The sequence below is a fragment of the Leuciscus leuciscus genome (assembly GCF_965113295.1).
Source record: "Leuciscus leuciscus genome assembly, chromosome: 8".
In the NCBI taxonomy this organism is placed as follows: Eukaryota; Metazoa; Chordata; class Actinopteri; order Cypriniformes; family Leuciscidae; genus Leuciscus; species Leuciscus leuciscus.
In genome coordinates, this window is record NC_138732.1 from 10,141,925 (window position 1) to 10,160,884 (window position 18,960).

The 18,960-nt window shown below is 36.6% G+C and overlaps 1 protein-coding gene across 3 annotated transcripts; it reads right to left on the bottom strand.

Annotated features, from left to right (window-relative positions):
• Positions 1-545: 545 nt before the first annotated feature.
• On the bottom strand, positions 546-18,502 carry rnf44 (ring finger protein 44). Of its 3 annotated transcripts, none has more exons than XM_082177593.1 (11): positions 18,208-18,502; positions 12,333-12,533; positions 11,992-12,211; positions 10,352-10,519; positions 9,388-9,561; positions 7,793-7,954; positions 7,216-7,331; positions 6,878-6,965; positions 6,381-6,502; positions 6,200-6,299; positions 546-5,546 (listed from the first exon to the last, which is right to left on the bottom strand). In XM_082177593.1, exons 2-11 carry the CDS (start codon positions 12,437-12,439, stop codon positions 5,484-5,486), a joined length of 1,320 nt encoding a protein of 439 aa, XP_082033719.1. In that variant the 5' UTR covers positions 12,440-12,533; positions 18,208-18,502; the 3' UTR covers positions 546-5,483. The 3 variants fall into 3 exon arrangements, with proteins under 3 accessions (XP_082033719.1, XP_082033718.1, XP_082033720.1); XM_082177592.1 differs by lacking the exon at positions 18,208-18,502 and adding an exon at positions 15,580-16,142; XM_082177594.1 differs by lacking the exon at positions 18,208-18,502 and adding an exon at positions 15,580-16,135 and having other exon boundaries at positions 10,400-10,519.
• Positions 18,503-18,960: the final 458 nt, after the last annotated feature.

Genomic DNA, 18,960 nt, shown 5'->3' on the forward strand with positions numbered 1-18,960 from the left:
AAAATATGGTGCTGAATAATGGCTTAAAACATTCATTGTACAATTTTATAAAGTAATTGGAGAGGTAGTAACTCAGATTACCTTGTTTTATAGAATTAAGTCTGTTTCAATGTGAGTCTGAACTATTAGGGTGAATCTCACAAAGTTGGTCAAAAGATGGGTCACATTTAACCCCCAAATAAAAAAAAAAGAGTCCATTGAGACCATTAAGATTTTCTTTTTGCATTGTGACTGTTTTCATTGTAGACATTTTCTCCATTAATCATTCATGCCTATACTATAGAAGTCATCCACTCAAAAAGGTAGTATAGGTGGCATTTCTTGTGCTGCCTTTATTCTGATTTAAATCAACAAATTGTGTAGACTGAAGATTTATATAACTATCACAGTAATGATGTGCTCAACATTGAGAATGTAAATTGCCCATAATGTCTCAATGAAGAAAAAAAAAAAAATCAGGATGAACTGATATTTTAAGTCAATACGATAATCAAATTCTTTTCATGTTATAACCAATAAGTGGTGGTTCTAAATCCATACTTTAATTTTATTTTTTGTAAGTGAATTTAGGCAACATTATAATGATACTATTGTATAAATGTTGATTTTTAAATCTGCTATAGATACACATATACTGTTTGAATAAAAAAAAAAAGTGATTATAATAATAAAGGAGAGATCTATGGGATGCTGGTTAGATAATAGAATGCATTGAGCCATAACCAATACATTTAAGTCATTACTTGAGTATTAATCAAGAAAGTTTGTGTGTGTGTGTGAGTAACTTTAATAAAGGTAATTTTTCCAAGAATGAACAATCATTTTTATTCACCAGTGCACAGAAATTCACCGACAGCTGTTCTTGAAGGGATGCTCTCTTATATTAAAGGGTTAAATCTTTGCAAAAATCTATTGCTGTCCCTAGACGATGCTAGGTTAAAGAAAAAATGGGTGGAAACAATCACATGGCCTAAAACAAATTATTCAGCAGGTATTGACCCATCACCGATATAATGTTCTTCATGCATATTCCTTTTGATTATATGGGCAAATATGACCTGTGCATTCTTTATGAGATTCACCTTTTAACTGTTTTGAGAGACAGAAACCCTCAGACAAGTAACTGAACTGCAACACATCTATATTGTGCAAAACGTTTAAAGCATTGATTACTTTAGTCAGTGTAGTATGAGTATACATCACACATTTATTAGTGAACAACCCTCTCCAATCAGCCACAATTAAAAAAAATATGATTGCACTACTCGGTAAAGCAGAACTAGCAACTTTCATTTAAAAAAAGTACAAATCTTAAAAATTTCAATCAGTATACAGATGTATTTATAATACACTATAACTAGTTATGTTAAATGCTACAAACAATGATTCCAATGGAATGAAAAAAATTATAGCATTAAGAACCATTTCCTATATATAATATATATATATATATTTATATATATATATTAGCTTTTTTATTTCATTTTTTTTATTGTTTTTTTCTTCCAAATACAAACATGGCAAAAATGAGGTAACTGTAAATGTGCAAGTACCAAAGCAAAATATCTTCCTAACACAGAACACATGCCCCTGGCCCTGTTGTTGGCTGGGTAGTCTGGAGTTCAGGCAATGACTGACCCCTAAAGGCCAGGAGGAGAATAGAACAGTAAACAATCCACTATCCCACCACAGCAAGAAATCATTGGTAAACAATCAGTGGCGTCTATGGAGCAATCAACAAATCACAAATCCTAAAGTATTTAGCTGCTTATTGGAACACAATTTTCCACCACACAAGCTGTGAGATTATTTATTAGTTGAATCACAGAAAGACTACAAGATTCTATTTATCATCATAACTCATAGGTTGTTGTTTTTTTCCTTTTTTTTTTCTTTTTAGTAATTCAGTACAGGTAACACTGAGGTTCTTAAGGAATCTTGGTTATTGTGAAAAATTCCTTTATAAATCTAAATAAGGATATAATAGAAATAGCCCACAGCCGGTTACCCCAAGCAAAAGTGCTTGCGTGTACATCAACAACTTATTTTTAAACCATAACAGTTACAGATGCTCAAGGTAGAGAGAACTGTACAACAGGTACATATATTTCTGACCATTTTGGTGAATGAGTGATAGCGCCGTGTTGTTTTAACCCACACGAAACCTCCTACTACTTCCATTTAAGGCAGATGTATTGAAACGGATCACTCGGGCGGTAAAATAATATTATCCTTTAAAAAGGTCACTGTCTACCAGCACATACAAGTAAAGCTAAATAGTTTTTCTTTCTTTTTTTTTCTTTTTTTCCTTAATTGAAACCCCTGTTGATAATGTTATTAACTGTTGCTGACCTCCGTGAGGGTACTAGTAGCACTGCATGCTGTATGAATAGAGACCCATTAACAAACTATTGCATTCTCTTATGTGAATGTAGCATTACACCTAAATATAGAATATCTAGCACCTTTTTACTATATGGCTTTCCATTATCTAGATTCCAGGCAAGTGTGTCAGTAACTGAGGCAACAATAGAAGCACAAATGTGGTGAGGAGCCAATCACATTTCCCATCTCAAAAAGTCTTCCCACTGGCATCAAGCTTAACTTTGTTATTTTAAACATCCTATATTATTATTTTCGATTTTTTTTTCCGATTTTTTTCTCTTCTTCTTCTTTTGCAAGTACAAGCACAATAAAATCTTGTAGTCATTCGGTTCTATTACAAATGTGTGCAGTACAGTGCATGGCAGTTATCAGCTGAGCAGAAAGTCCCCTACACCCAGAACCCAAAGCCAACTAGATCTACCTAAAAACCAGTTGGGACCTGGTAAGACATGCATGCATATTGCGCACAATTAAATACTTGCCCACCCCTGATATCTTTCACTGAAAATACAGATTAAATTTTTTATTAGTCTTTTGTTTTCTTCTTTTTTTTAATCCTTAAATCATGCAAACACTGTAAGAATAGTCTTGGAAGTGGTCTAGTTAGAACAGTGTGCACCGTGGCACCTTTTTCAACGGGATTACAACCTTTGTGTGTGGTTTAAGTACAAGAACACGGAAAAACGCAACGGCTGGAAAACAGGTTTGAGTAACATACGCTAATGATCGGCTGCAGTGACGAAAAGCCTATTCTCACTCGATACAACATGTCACTTCATCTTTTTTTTTCTTTGCATGCCAGTCTTATAATGGAATAATATTCACCACTATTTAAAAAAAGGAATATTAGTTCAGTTGATTACATTTAAAATATGCATGGCCTGAGGAAAACAACCCAGAATACCCAAATATATCTCCATGGCATCAATCCAATTTGAAATGGACTGTTTTCCTATATTTTTCAATTACAGAGAGGCCCTGAGTGAATTTTTTTTTTTTTTTTTTTTGTTATACTCAAAATATATGCCAGTGAACAGATATGTATACATAGATTAATTATCAAAAGTGTGGATTAAATTCATGACAATGGCTTTTTTTTTTTTTTTTTTACCTGGCACGCAAACGCAAGATACTCACATTCTCATGAGAGAGTCCCTTTACCCGAGAAAGCCAGTGTGTCTATTGAGTTACAATGACTATTCAGTGGACAAACGACTCAGGAGTATATATATATATATATATATATATATATATATATATATATATTTAAAAGTCCTACAATTAAAGTACTTAGGGAAAAAAAAGTATACCCAAATAGTTCATAGTTTTCGCCCGAACAATGTTCAGGTTTGTTTTTGGAATCGAGTGAACCACAAGTTGAGCGTTTTACAGTGCATCTTTTTTTTTCTTTAAACGACCCTAACGCTCCGTCTCTGCCGTTTCGAATCCTGCCTGGGATCTTCGTGGAACGACTACAGTCAACTGGCACACAGGAGAGGGCGTAGCTAGAAATACAGAGGGTTTCAACATTCTTTTGTCTTAAAAACAAGACGATAATTTGCAACCTTTCACACCAAGGCTATGCATACAATGTTTTTTTTTTTCTTTCACATCACTTGACACTGTGAACATGGCCTGAGACCTGACAACGGGAGGCAAACTAAAACGCGCTAAAGATGCTTTAGTATTCCGACCGAATCCTTCAAAAACGCTCTCGAGAGAAGAAATAAATAACACCACTTTAAAAAAAACTTAGACTTTTAAAAGAGGAACTGAAGATTAGTAACAGGTTTGTGCTTGTCAAGGTCTTGAGAAGGCAGAGCTAAAATCTTGTAGAGTATATTGATTATTTGGCTCACGAATGAGGAAAAACAAAAGGCCTAGTCCTCCAAAATCAGGTCAAAACGTTGCGTTCACCTCTCACACTCATTGCACGTATTGCTTTCCGCAAAGTCTTCCACCCTTTCCCAAAAAGTCATTCTGGAAAGGCAAATGCGACCTCCCCGTGGCCTTCGTCCGACGTTCCTCTTGTGGTTGAAATGCGATGGATCCCGTCGATTCAAATATTGCTAGTCTAAAAGAACAGTCCGCGCGTGGCCCGTGAGATGTTCTCCTGGATCTAGCCGAGAAAGAGTTACACAGCTTAGTGTGAGGGAGTGGGATGAAGAGGGCCAGTCCAGAATGGATGTGGGTTGTGCAGTGCAGCCAGGTGGGAGCTGGCAGAGGCAGTGTGCTGTCCTCGTCCCTGTGTTCCCATGGGCCAGTCAGATTGGCCTTGCCAGCAAACAGCAAAAGCCAAAACCCCACAGCTTCCTCAATGTCTCTACGACTGTGGTGAAATCCAAGCGGGAGTTTTCCCGATGGATTCACGCTCGTCGTTTCCCAGTCCTTTTTGTCTACGTTACCCTCTTTAACCTCAGGCCTTGGAACTTTGAACCACTGAAAGTCACACCTTCACAACAGCATTCGCAGATAAAAGAGAATCGGGATTAAGATATTCAAATGATCAATACATTATTGCAAAACATAGATTATTAACAAGTCCCTCAGCCCATCATCACTTGTAGAGACATGCATCTATGATGGTCGTTCACCGGCGGAGCAGCCGCGTCTTACCGACTCGTCTGATTGCACAGTAAAAACCAAAGACCACCGTCATCTTGGCCCGCTCCCGCAGTCCCTAACGATACTAAAGCACGATTTTAATCATCTGTGATCAAACAACTAGAGAATATTCAATTGTGTAAACAAATATGCCAACACAACACGTATTACAGGTTATCTTTGGAATCTGCGAAAAACAAGGGCAGGGAAATGAAAAAGAAAGATGAAAAAGAACCAAAAGAAAAAATTTAAATGGTCACAATTCCAGAACTCGGAAGTTGCTATAGGCGGCAGTAGCTTTCATGAAACTCACACAATGGCGCACAGCAGAGGTCAAACAGGTTCCTTACAAATTCCAAGATTGCTTATTGTAGAGGTGGGGTTGGGAGCGGGGTGGGGGGTAGATTTGCGTTTGGCTGGAGATCAGGTGTCCCCACTCACAGAACACACTCAAGGATTTGTGCTGCTTTCCAGTGAAGGACAAAAACCTGAACTCATTCCACATCGCGGTGAACCTCAGACGCGTCGGCTCGACAGATTGGACAGGTGCGATTGGTCTGCAAGACATGTTACGGATTAATTTCTACAAGCCAGTGATGTTTCTATACACCATTACCTGATCTATGCATCAGCTAATAACTGTGCCTGCTTAAATCAACATTTACTAAATATTAAAAAAATAAATAAAAAAATCAGCAACTATCATGAAATTATAAATATTTTATACCATTCAAAAGTTTGGGGCCAGTAGGAAAAAAAAATATTAATACTTTTATTCAGCAAGGATGCATTAAATTGAGCGTTAAGAAAAAGCGTTAAAATGTCTATTTCAAATAATTGCTGTTCCTTTGAACTTTCTTTAAATCAAAGAATCCTGTTTGAATAAAATATTAAGCAGCACAACTGTTCTTAGATGGATAACAATAATTAATGTTACCTGAGCACCAAATCAGCATGCCAATTTAAACAGTTTTAAATTATAATAATATTTCACAATATTACCATATTTCTGATCAAATAAATGCAGCCTTGGTGAGCATGAGAGACAAAACTCACACCAACCCCAAACATCTGAACGGTTGTGTACATAAGCAATTTACAAGCCATCAGCCACTTAAAAACCTATATTCGTTGACCATTACTATTTACATCGTCTTAGCGCTTTGCTGTAAGTTAATGCAGATATTGTGCATTAAGATGTTCTTCTTACCTTTAACCACTTGTCTACACATTTCGCATGAAATTCGTGGTTGCAGGGTAATACTCGAAGTAGCTGTCTTGACTCAAAATCACTAAAGCATACAACACACCTGTAAGAAAAGTCAATACCAAGTCACAATCAAAACTTCAACATTATATAACAGAGGGCATATATAACAGAAAACACTTACAGAGTTTGCTCAGATTGGTGGTTTTCTAAATTGAACCTGTAGGACGGAAGTTGCTCTATATCAGCTTTCGTTAGTCCTCGAGGTTTCGCTTCTCCGAGTCTCTCAGCAAGGTTTAATAACGCCTGAGAGAAAAATCACAAGTGTTCAAAACTCTCCACACAAACTGTGATAAGATAACCATGTTATCTCTGTTCCAAAATTAGCTTTAATTCTATAACGTAACTCACTAATTCTATAAAGTTAACCTTTTCTCAACTTTGTTGCATCACTGCACATGCCCACAGAATCACTCTTATTGAAAATGAGTAAGTTGCTTGATCGTTGCAAATGAGTATGTATACGTTTTTAGAAGTTAGCGAGCTGCTTATACATTCAGTAGACACCGAGGCAGTTCACTAGGCCTTACATAAAAACCATCAGTGGCTTAATTTTGACAAGCCAGGTTATACAAACAGTGGGGCAACTACATCACCCAGCATGTGAGGATTCTCATTTACCTCATAGTTTTCCATCTCCACATCATCTACATCCAAGTCCAAACTGATAGCAGGACCCACAGCAGTTGGAGGCACAGGTAGCATCGAGCTGTTTCATAGGTCACAAACACATTAGCATCACAAATCATTAGCATACACTCAATGGCTTTTCTTTCACTCTAGCAAAGAAATATCACAAAGGCTTCATATAATTATAAGCAGCATTGAGGGTAACACATTACAAGAAACGTGCATTAAGTAATCAGATTACTTTTTTGATATAACATGTAAAGTAACTCGTTACTTAATTCCATTATTAGAATATGAAACAATTTATATGGCAAAATGAAGACCCTCACAGGAAGTATGGTAAGAAGCCGGGGTAGTAGGGCGGTGGAGGAGGCGGGGGAGGCAGAGGCTGCTGTAATCGGTACCTCTGTCCAGTTATACGCCTCGGCAGCATGTGCGGATATGGCTGAGGAAATAGAGACATGAGGAAAACCAATCAAATTATTAGTTTTCATTTACCAACTCTTATCCAAAGCTACTTTAGCAGCATTTCTACTATATCATATGATATAAATATGAGACAAAAACTCACACAGGGGCATTTTTGCCCCATATCTTGAATTTTAGAGCCATTCTAACTGCTTTCTATAGGCTCTATCACAGTGAGTTGTTGCCCTGCTTCATGTTCGTCACCAATCAACTGTATGATATGTCAGATGACCTACGTAGGTCTGGGGCAGGGCGGGTGCGTCAGATGTGGGTTTTTTTTTTTCCATGATTAATTCATTAAATTAAATCCACAGCCCTAGTTTTTGCATAATGTCATTACTTGTTTATGCAAATGCTCCTCATTTAAATCAGTATTTCATTTTGACTTGTTTACTGCGATTCATGCTTTGTTAACATACAGAAGCAAAGACATCTTACCACTCCGTAGGGTAGCTCTTGATGGAGGGGCTCCTGGGGGAGGTACTGAAGGGGGACAGAGGGGGTCATTGCTGGTGGATGGTGGGCTGGAGGATAAGAGAATGTTCCTAACGGATGCTGGTCTCCTCGCAGATCCACTTCATTCTCCACCCTCTGCAGAGGCTGAATACACACATATAAAAGACATTGCACAACCAGAAAGAAAAAAAAACATACCTGTAGCATAAGATTATGACAATTAATACCATAAAACTATATGCTATTTTATAAAGGATGCATTTTGTCACACCAACATTCAGCATTGTTTTTATATCATTTTTAAGGGTATAATCCATTATGGGGGCTTATCTGTTACCAATGACTAACTGTTTTCTCTAGATTGTAATGGGTTTGCTTTACTAATTACACTGTAACAGTAATCACATTACACTCTAGATTACTGTAATGCACACTCAACATTGGGAACAACATGGCAACCTTCAAACATGGCTCGTCCAATCACATTTATAGTTTTGAGTTATGTTTTTAACTGTAACTATGTTTTTGATGTAAATCTCAGGTGTAACATAATGTAAAGATGTTTTTGCACTAAAGGCAGATTAAAAATAAGCTCATTAAAAGTAAGCGTATCTTTTAGTTTGTATTCATCAAGAAGCTAACTCCTCAAATTATTTAATTGCATTTTTATATAAAAAATAGCACTACTACTACTCCATAAATATGAAACAAAACATTTAGTGTTGAATTACCAGCAAAGATAACTGCATTACAACATTTACAGCTACAGTAATATAAAATTACTCACACGGTGAAGATTTTGGTCATGTTGTCAACGTAACTTATTTGAAATACACAAAATTTCAGTTCTATTTCTCTCCTTTTTGAGCTTGAAAGGACAAATGAACGCAAAATTAAGTCTGACAAATGTCAAAATGTCTGTCTCAGGGAGTATCCTCGTAAACACAATCAGTTATGTTGTAAACAATTGAGAAAAAAAAAGCTTTAAAAAAGATAACATTTATTAATTACATTTAATTTATACAGCGAAGACTACGCAGTGTTATTTTACATTTGATTATTCAATTTCTCTCCCTGAATACTGTTAGGTTTAGGCCTACAAAACACTGAAAAACAAAGCACTGCTTATTTCATTTGTATCTTTGTTCTATTTATCTATACTTTTAATTTGTTTATTGTTTGCTATGCAGATGCAATACCCTACAAATCAACCCAATCATCCTAGAATTATTAATTCTTTAAAAATACAGCTATTCAAATCTGGTGAAATTGTTTTCATATTGCAGAAAAACAAAATATTGCACTTTTTTTCAAATATTGTGCAGCCCTAAGTTATCCTGCAGGTGTTATTTACTATCATTACATCTATCACACACTATATTACTATTACATATAGCTTTATATCAGCCAACGGCAACCCTGCTGTCCAAGATATCAGCAATCAAAAAAATACATATCGGTCGATCCCTAAAAATAATATGTAAAAAACTTCTTACACTATAATTTGCATAAAAAGGACATTAATAATAGTTCTCTTCCATTTAGTAGCATTCATAGATGTTGTGATCAGCACTCACCATGCGCGGGTGCTGGGGCTGTATGGGAACAAACTGGTTGAGTGGAGGCAGATGAGGCGGCTGGTGAGGCGGCACTGGCGGACTAGGGTGAAGGATAAAATGCTCACTGGAGATCATTGGTGGAAATGCCTGATAGGACACTGGCAGGTGCTGCATGGTGCAGGCCTGAATGAGCTGCAGACAGACAGACAGAGAAATACCAGACAACAAAAGGGTCACTCACACCATAGATACACTCATGAAGAAAGTGAGGATGGGCAATTCTGTATTCAACATGCTAACATACTCTGGACTAAAGCATATCTAACACTTTCCCTACTCTGTACTATTTAGAAATCCGCTAAACCATTTCAAAAGCATTAGGGTTAATGATGGGGAAAACTTAGAGAATAATATATATATATAGTTTTTTAGTTTATATAATTTTATTAAGCATACATAATGTAAAGAGGACTGAAAAGCAATTGTCCTCTGCACAATATAAGAGACTTTCAACTGTACATCACTATAGTCACATAAAAAGTAGTACAGAGGTGGGTATGTTGACACAAATGCAATGACTTGAGAAAATGGTAAAATTAGCAGAAAGTACACCTTTGTCATTAAAGATCAAATACCCCAAAGACATTTGCAGTGACAATGCAAACACAAACTAAGAGGGTTGCACATTGTCCCTTGAAAGTTGCATCATAAAAGGTAATTAATCATTCTAGAGACACAGGAAAAGCCTACGGGAAAATCAAAACGTGAAATGCAGCTTTATACCAATGTCTAATGTGTAAGCATGAGTGGGACGTACAGAACAACACTCATAATCGAATATCTTTGGCTAGCAGGACAGGTGGGCATAATGGCTGCCTGGGACACACATACATCGGCTAAAGTAAAGCTGGAGCGATGGGACATGTTAGGTGTGCTCTACACAAACTTCACTAACATTCCAGCTCTTCCTTTTCAAACTCACTGGAGGAGGAAGGCAGCAGAGCAGAGAGAGCTGTCCGCTGAACATTACCGAGCATGCTGGGAGCTGCTGAGCATTGCAGGCTGGGATAGGTTGCCCGGTGTGGATGGGAAAACCGTGGGTCGTCACCGTGGTAACTGTGTAAGATATCGGAACTGATCCTTGATGCATCTTGAAGGACAACACAAAAGGTTCAGGTTACTTGTTAAAAAACAACCACTATCTCTGATTTTCATTATCACAGCAATCATCTGATATCAGCAATATCACAGCAATCTGATTGCTTTCACATCAAAGTCAGAGTAAATACACTTTCACAGACAAGGCTTGGATTAAGCCAGGATTAGACCTTAGTTCAATTAGGATTGTAAATAGGTGATTTTATAAACGTGCCTTAAACATTACTGGTGTGAATCAGGAAACAAAACAATGGCACTGACATATTTTTAGATAAGTCAGAAGAAGTTATTTTCAGTTAAAACAGCTCAAGCATCCATTTCAGTCTGGGACTAGGCTTAAGCCTTGTCTGTGAAACTGAGGGATAATGTCTATATTAAGGATCTCAAACTACCAGTTTATCTCAAATTTGGCTCGCAAATCAGATTTCATTCAATGAATTTTGGTTTAGCGTCCAACGCTCTCCCATAGTTCTCTTAAGGATTATTAAGCTGCCAAATATTTATTTGTTTTTACACTTTTATACATTTAAATTGGTATTTATTAATACTTTTTTCATATTTATTTATTTTTATATTTAAAGGCCTGAAAAGCAAATAAACGCCCACTTGTAGCCTAAATAGCAACCAAAAAAAAATCAACCAGAAAAAGATTGCTTATGCACTCAATTCCCTATATAGTGAACGTCAAATAGTGTGTTATATAGGGAATAGAGCTGCACGATTAATCGCTAATAGATCGCAATCTCGATTCAATACCCACGCGATTAGATTTTATTCCTAAATGACAATGATTCGGCTCTGTCCTTTTTATCATTAAACCTTTGACAAGTACGATCACAGCGAACATTCAAATCTTCATTGATCCTGCCGCTGACCCAGAAAGAGCAGTTGCCATTTATAGGTATGAAACAGCTTCACAGTCTTTTTGACCACACAGTATCATTATTTCTGTGTTACAAACATTCAAATGATCACAGAAGTACTGGGATAAAAGTGTAGAGTTGTAAAGATGTAAACACTGATGTCTACTGTAGCGATCAGAAAAGTGTAAATCACTTTTGAACATAACTTGATGTTTCAAATGAAGATTGTGTCAATTACATTGTTACACCAGTAAGTTTGTGAAGTCTTTATGAGTTGTTGAATCATTCATTCAAATTGTTTCTTTTAAAACAATTGATTGAAATTAATATATATATATATATATATAAACTGCATCAATTAACATTTTAATAGAACCTCTAGTAAAGTACATGTTAAGTTGCCTATTCAGAATCACGAGGGCATTGTGAAAAAAAAAAGATATAGTTTAATAGTTTTATAGTTTAATAAGAATAGTTTACATTTTCGAGAGTAATCACTAATATTTTATTCTAATGGAGAACAACACCTAGATAGTGACTTCCAGAAAATTAGAGTTTGAGACCCATTGTCTAAATGAATAACTGTCGTTTGAACTAATACCTGTTCGTGAAGATCCACCATGATGGAGTTCTGTTGGGGGGGCTGTGTGGCAGTATGCAGCATGCGTGGAGGTGCACTGGTGTGGCTATATTGCCTGGACTCATCTAAAGGAATCTGCTGATGCTGGGAGAAGACAGGGTGAAGGAAGTTCTCATCCTGATGTAGGGAAGTGTGCACAGCAGGTCTATCTCTCTGCCCCCACTGACGTCGTACTGGAGGACTAGGACATGAACGTACACATAACGTAAGTAGTCACTCTGCAGATGTTTTTTTTTATATATATAAATTGTACAACTCGAATGCTACTTTCATCAAACTCAATATGACACTGTCCGACCCACCTTCTCCTGAGGTGCAGAGGGGTGATGCAAGGCTCCCCGACGACCCTCCTCTGGTTTAAGGGGGCTGTTGATGGCCGCCTACTCACTGCTACTTCCCATGGTCGCATTTGTGACGTCGTACGAACGAGTCACACCTGCCTGGGGTGGGGAACCAGTAGTGCAAGAGGCACTTGTGTCTAACAGCTTCAGATTGTCGGAACTCTGTTTGAAACACAAGAAATATTGGTTTTGTGAATTGAATAATGATGTACAGAAAAAAACTTTATTGTGCATTTCAAATGAAGTTAATTAAAGAGGACCTATGACGGTCGGCAAAGTTATGAAGCACTCAAACTAAAATCCACTCCAACCTCGATATCCCTCATTTAAATAATTCCCGCCCAGGGTATAAGCAAATAAGGGGCAAGGCCTGATTGAGTTGTTTTAGTAGCATGTTGAAACTCATGGTTATAGTAATGGTGGCGTGACATTTCTAAAACATGCTCGAAGCGGTTGACCAATCACAACACACTGGTCCAGGGAACTGATCAGAGCACATATTGTGCTTTTCGGAAGGAGGGGCATCATAAAAACAGAAGTGAACAGAGGTGCGTCTTAAAATTGCAGCAGCCTAATAAACCTGCAGCCGTCTGTCATTAATGTTAATAAAACAACAAAAGAGAATATCACTCACTCCTCCTGAGTCACTTTTGTAACTTTAATAAGAATACATGTTGGCTATATTTAATTCACACAGTAAAGACTATGCACTACATTTAATTAATTTATACAATTTATGTAGCATTTCTTATTTAGTGCTTAATAATTTTCAGGCAGGTCTAATTCATTTGTTTTATTGTAGTTTTGTCCTTATCCTTGTAAATAGTTTCTTTTTTTCTTTTTTTTTACTGTTTCCTTCAGTAAGCTTGAGAGTTTTTTTTCTCAGGCTAGTAGCCTATTAGTTTTTTTGTGAGCCAATCAAGTTTTTTCAATGATGAAATTTCAATAGTATCAAACATTTTATTATCATAAAAACCTTGTTTAAAGCAAAAATAACTTTATTGTGATATATATAGTAAAACATTAAGGCCTACTTGTATCGTGCTATAAGAATTTGGTTATATTCCCCACCCTTACTTGCTGCTTAACTTGCATAGTACAATGCATTATTGAAGAGATCAACTAGCTAGTCACCACTGTTTCCAAAAAACGTATTGTCCCAAATCTGTCATTCAGCTATGCTGGTTAATGATGTCACGCATGTGGAATAATAACTTATTTTAATTAATCAAATTAATGCCAGATCTGTCTGCAATAAATTACTAATTCTATTTTCTTCTCAGTTATTTTGCTTAATTTCCAGATACAATCATAGGCTCCTTCTTATGTAGCCTACTACAGCACGTACACACGAGCGCTCTTCAAAAACGGTGCTTTAAATCTGTTGACAAACTAAAAGATGTAAATGAAATTTGCATATATTCAAAATGAAAGATATAGATTGTCCTGAATGTCAGCTTGCTTATTTTGCTCAAGATAAGGACTAAGTCATGCAAACAAGAAACTATGCTTCTAACAGGTCGAAAGCTGCTGTTCCAACCATTCAACTTTGCAATGCTATTTGCGAATGTTCGTTGGAACTATAGTTTCGGGAAACGCCGACTCGTTGAAATATGCTGATAACGACAGAACTTGTTGGCTAACAATGCTTTTGGGAAGCACACCCCAGAGCGTTACTGACAGACTGAGTAGAGAGGTGCTGTAATAACATGCCTTTCAAAACATGAGGCAAATTAGTCTTGTGATACACTAATTGTTTAGCATGCAGGGAACCCAGTGCAAGTACCATTTGCATGATGTTGCATTTATATTTTGTTCACAGATCCTTTTGTTCTAGCCTGAATCACAAGCAAACGCAGGGCACAAACATGAAGAAGAATGACATTTGAGAACAAATTTTCAGTAAAAATTATTGTCAGTCTATTGTAGTCAGCTGTGGTCAATCTGTTATATGGAAAACAGAAGCATTTACATTATTAAAAATGTCTCCTTTCATATAAAAAACAGCATACAAGCTAACAACAATTTTTGGGTTAATTATTCCTTTAAAAAATTACCCTGGACTTAAAATGTGAAGACCATATAGCCTCCTGCTCTCAAAGCAAAACAGCATGAATAGCTTAAAAATAAATAGGTCATTTTCCATTTGAAACCAAGAACAGTGAAATACTAACTGAATTAAAATATGCTGGTATGTGCCTCAAAAAAGCTGTATTGTATTTTTTTATGGATTGTGACATTATTTCATTGTGTAAATCTTTGAAGTAAACCAGAAGACAGTGGGATTAGAAATTATATAAAACCAGCCTTTTCAGGCAAGTAGACATCACTTCACTGAAAGGCATCAGAATGAATAATTAAAATATTATTTATATACACATTTCAAATCATTTGTATTACTTTTCTCTTAACAAAATCAGTGAAGTGTGCATGGTTCACGCAAGCAAAACTTCTCATCACACTACATGACATTTAAATGTTCAATGTTAAATGTTCAAATGCTTATTTATGTGTAAAATAAGAAAACAAGTAACAGCAAATATTTACAAACAGTGTTTAATGGAAAGACGGGGCTGATTTGCCACAAAGAGGGGGAGCTGTAACTTCAACAACAAAAGCGTGGATGGCCATGTGCTCCCACATAGACAAAGCAATAACAAAGGAGCGCCACCAAACCTCGCGTGCCTCGCTTTATCAGAAATAATCATTTGAATGGGCTTGTGGATATGATTAAAACATGGTCCGTGCTTCACATAAGGACAGTGCACATTTCCTATGAATAAAACAAATTAAATTGTCACCGGGGCCCAGCAGTAGATCAACAATAGCACAAAGAGTCGCAAGGCCGAAGTTTTACAGGCGCGCGCGGAGCTCGTGCAAACATCCGCAGTTGTCCTCGTGCTTTTAAAACATGTTCTCAACACTACAAGGAGTTTGTGCATTACATTTAATTAATTAATTAATTAATTCAATCGCATGCACTTCCCAAGCCCTAACTGCTATCACTAGCATATAGCCCGAGCAGATGAAGCCCTAAACAGGAAATGCAGGGATGCACCCCTGACAAAAGAAACATGGTTTGGCTTGAACGCCTCATTTAGACAGTCTGCAATGTTTGAATATCAAGAGTGTTTTCGGTTTTATTTTAGCTGATACATGACAGCTTTGTGTCCAATAACCAAAGTATGATCACACCAACCGAGCTTACTTGTTTTCAATGGCGCGCGAGTTTCCGACTCGTCCACGCGCTGCTTGTTGGCGACTAAAACGATGCAGTTTGTCTTGTTTGATGAATTTGCAGACTAATCCAAAAGAAATCGCCAAGGTACACTAGCAAACAGTCATGGTTAAAATGAGGTATCGTCCGTTTCCTAGTTCACGTCCGCGAGCTTGATCTTGTTGTTGAGCTTCAGCATAGAAAGAGAAAATACATATTCTTCCGCAGCCTAGCATCCGTTAACTTATATCCAACAAACTTGTAATAGCGTGCAGTTGTTGTTTCCTTTATTATTACATCCGATGCATTCAAACTGGGTATAATCTGTGACATGGGTGCTGTTCAGTATTGTTGTGGTGGTTGTGTGCTACTGTGCTTGTATATAGTCACGCCTTCTTCCTCTAAAAACTACCACGCAATAGACAGACAGCCAGTCACTTTTTAGATGCTGCTGTTTGGTCGAATTGCTCCAGCCTGATACCAACCTTACGGGTGTTTTCACACTTCCTCTTTACTAAAAACAAACTCAAACCACTTTTAAGTGTTCCAAAAAAGTGAATTGAATTAAAAAGGGACCAAGTTGCATTCACACTGTCCGTGGACACTCGTTTTTTGGTCCAGTTTAGCTGCAGTCCATTTGCAGTCCAAGAGAACAAGCTAACTTCAAAACTGTATTTTAATATTTAGAATTATTATTATTGAGAATAATTAGATATCATGATAGATTATAATATTGCTGGCGTAAATATTAACTTTAATGCTAAAGTGAAAATAAAGTGAACATGGAGTGTTTTTTGATCACAATGGTTCACTTTTAAGTTATTTTAGAGCATCCATAAGTCAAAATCACTGACGAACCAAGAAACAAACTATAAGCAGCTCCCCAAATTGTTTTGCAATCCAACAGATGGAGTCAGCTGATTTGTGTTGTGCAGAAGTCAAAACATTAACCATAAACATGTCAGGCAGTGCATGTTATCGGTGATGATTTATTATGCCTCTGACATTCATTTTGAGGTAGCATGGGTAGTCCCAGATAAAGGGGATGTTGTTTGTCACAAGGGATTTGTTGCAGTGATCAAACAACAGTGATGCAACACAGTCGTGTTGTATATTACAATTCAGTGAGACAGCATCGAATTAATTCCATTAAAACAGTACAATGCACAAGGTACTTATAATCTTAAAGCAGTTCAAACAGCATGTCAAGGGATCAAAAGGATGCTTTAAAATAATGTCAAATAAACATCACCAAACAAACCATTATTGCAAGTGGAAGTCCTTTTCTCTACTCGTTGAACCACCTCATGGTTCTCTAAAATGTTTCCTTGAATTGAAACTGACCATCTCCTATAGGCTATGTTCATGTTTTATAATGCTTAATAACAAAATCAAGATAAATTTGAAATGGAATTAGTTTCTATAGAAATGTTTGGAATATTTCACTAAACCACTGCAACATAATAAATGCAAAATTAGGCCTATATGTTTTCATTATACTATAATTTGTATTAATAAAATACTATAATTTATGCGGCAAAAAATATAATAAAATATTCATTTATGTGTCAGAAATGTAAGTGTTTAACATTTCTTTTAAAAATGCAATATTATTTTACAATATAAATACTGATTTTATTATAATCACCATTACTAGTATTATATAAAAAGAGCAGAAAAGTATAGAAGTATAGAGTAGAATAGAAATCCTTTACATTCAGCAGTTTTCAGGTTTAAGTTGCTTTTGTGATTTTATTACATAAGTTAATTTACGATGAAGCTATAAACTACCATTTTAAGCATTGTTTTAAATGATGGTATAATAATAATAATAACACAATGTTTATTATTAGTGTTGATATCACTGTGTGTGTACTAAATGAAAAGCAGGGGGGGAAAAAAACATCATGTTGGGGAGTCTAACTGTGTTCTCTCTAGTTCCCATCCGTCTCTCCATCAGAGACAGTGTGACACAGCCCAGTCTGTTACATAAGCCTTGCGCCAAATGGCGAGCCAGCGGACAGAAACACATGCAAGCGTCTCAAAGCGGTCAGAGTAACATCTTGTTTATTCAATGCACTTTAAAGTTCATAAACTGACATCAGAAATATGGACTTAAGTTGATCTAGAAAATGCACCCTTCAATGCATTAATGGGTCTGTAGAAGAACTAGGAAGGCAAAGTGCCCCATTTTTTTCTTCTAATAATGTTTGAGTTTAATTCGTCTGAGCACGCATGGGGCAGAATAATTTTTGCAGCATTTTCTCTCGTGTGGCTTCACTGCAGAGAAAACGCCGCAATGTAACCTTCCTTCCTAATCTTTAACTCACGAGAAAATAGCGAAAATAATTCCGATTCTAGTGAAACCTGCGCTGCGCGTGCACACAATCACGCACATCGGAGACAAGCGCGAGACAAGCAAACCCGCGTCCAATCCATCCGTGCACTTCCAATCCAATGTAAACATTACAGCATTACAGCAACAAAACAAGGAGGGGCTCAAGGCTTTAGGGGGACAAGATATAAAAACACGCTGATACCTATGTGCGATGCATTCAAGACCGTGAAAACCCACGGAAATCCACGCCATCAACACGAAGACGCAGGCGCGTGCGTTACCTGATTGTTAATTTGTGAGCATCGCAATCGCTGACATTTCTCCTTGTAATTCTTCACATCTCTCCCATATTCGGTGCGGCATGATCCTCAGCTGTTCCTGTTAATGGAACATTCCGTGGATTTCACCACTGATTTGTGAAAAAGGTACAAACTGGAGCTCGCACGAAGAATAAAGGCAGAATGTGTCATTACTCTTCGCATCTCGCGCAAAACAACCACTCTCTGAATGCATCAGACTTTGGAGAAACCAATGCACTCGGTTGAACCCAGTATCATCCGCCGCCTATTTGCGTGCTTTTGTGACATACCCCTATGTGGGGCATTTAGAGGCCGCTTGCTTGTGGCAAGCAGTTTTAGCATTATTCCTCATGAAAAAAATTATTGTTTCAAAATAACCGTAAAAATTATATGATCAGTCATGAGCCAGTCATGAGTCATAAGCCATACTTTAACTCATCAAAATTATTGAGCAATTTCAACTTTTTACAAGTTATACAAGAGTTAACTCGATTTATAAGTCAGTTTAACATATTTAAAGTTGAAATGACTTGTACAACCAAGTTGATAATACATAAAAACTGAATGCATAAACTGAACTTAAGTTTTTTAATTGAAATATGATATAGTGATATAGTGGTATATATATATATATATATATATATATATATATATATATATATATATATATATATATATATATATAGTGATACTTCTATTTTATTTGTAAATAATCCAGTTGTCCAACTATAGAAT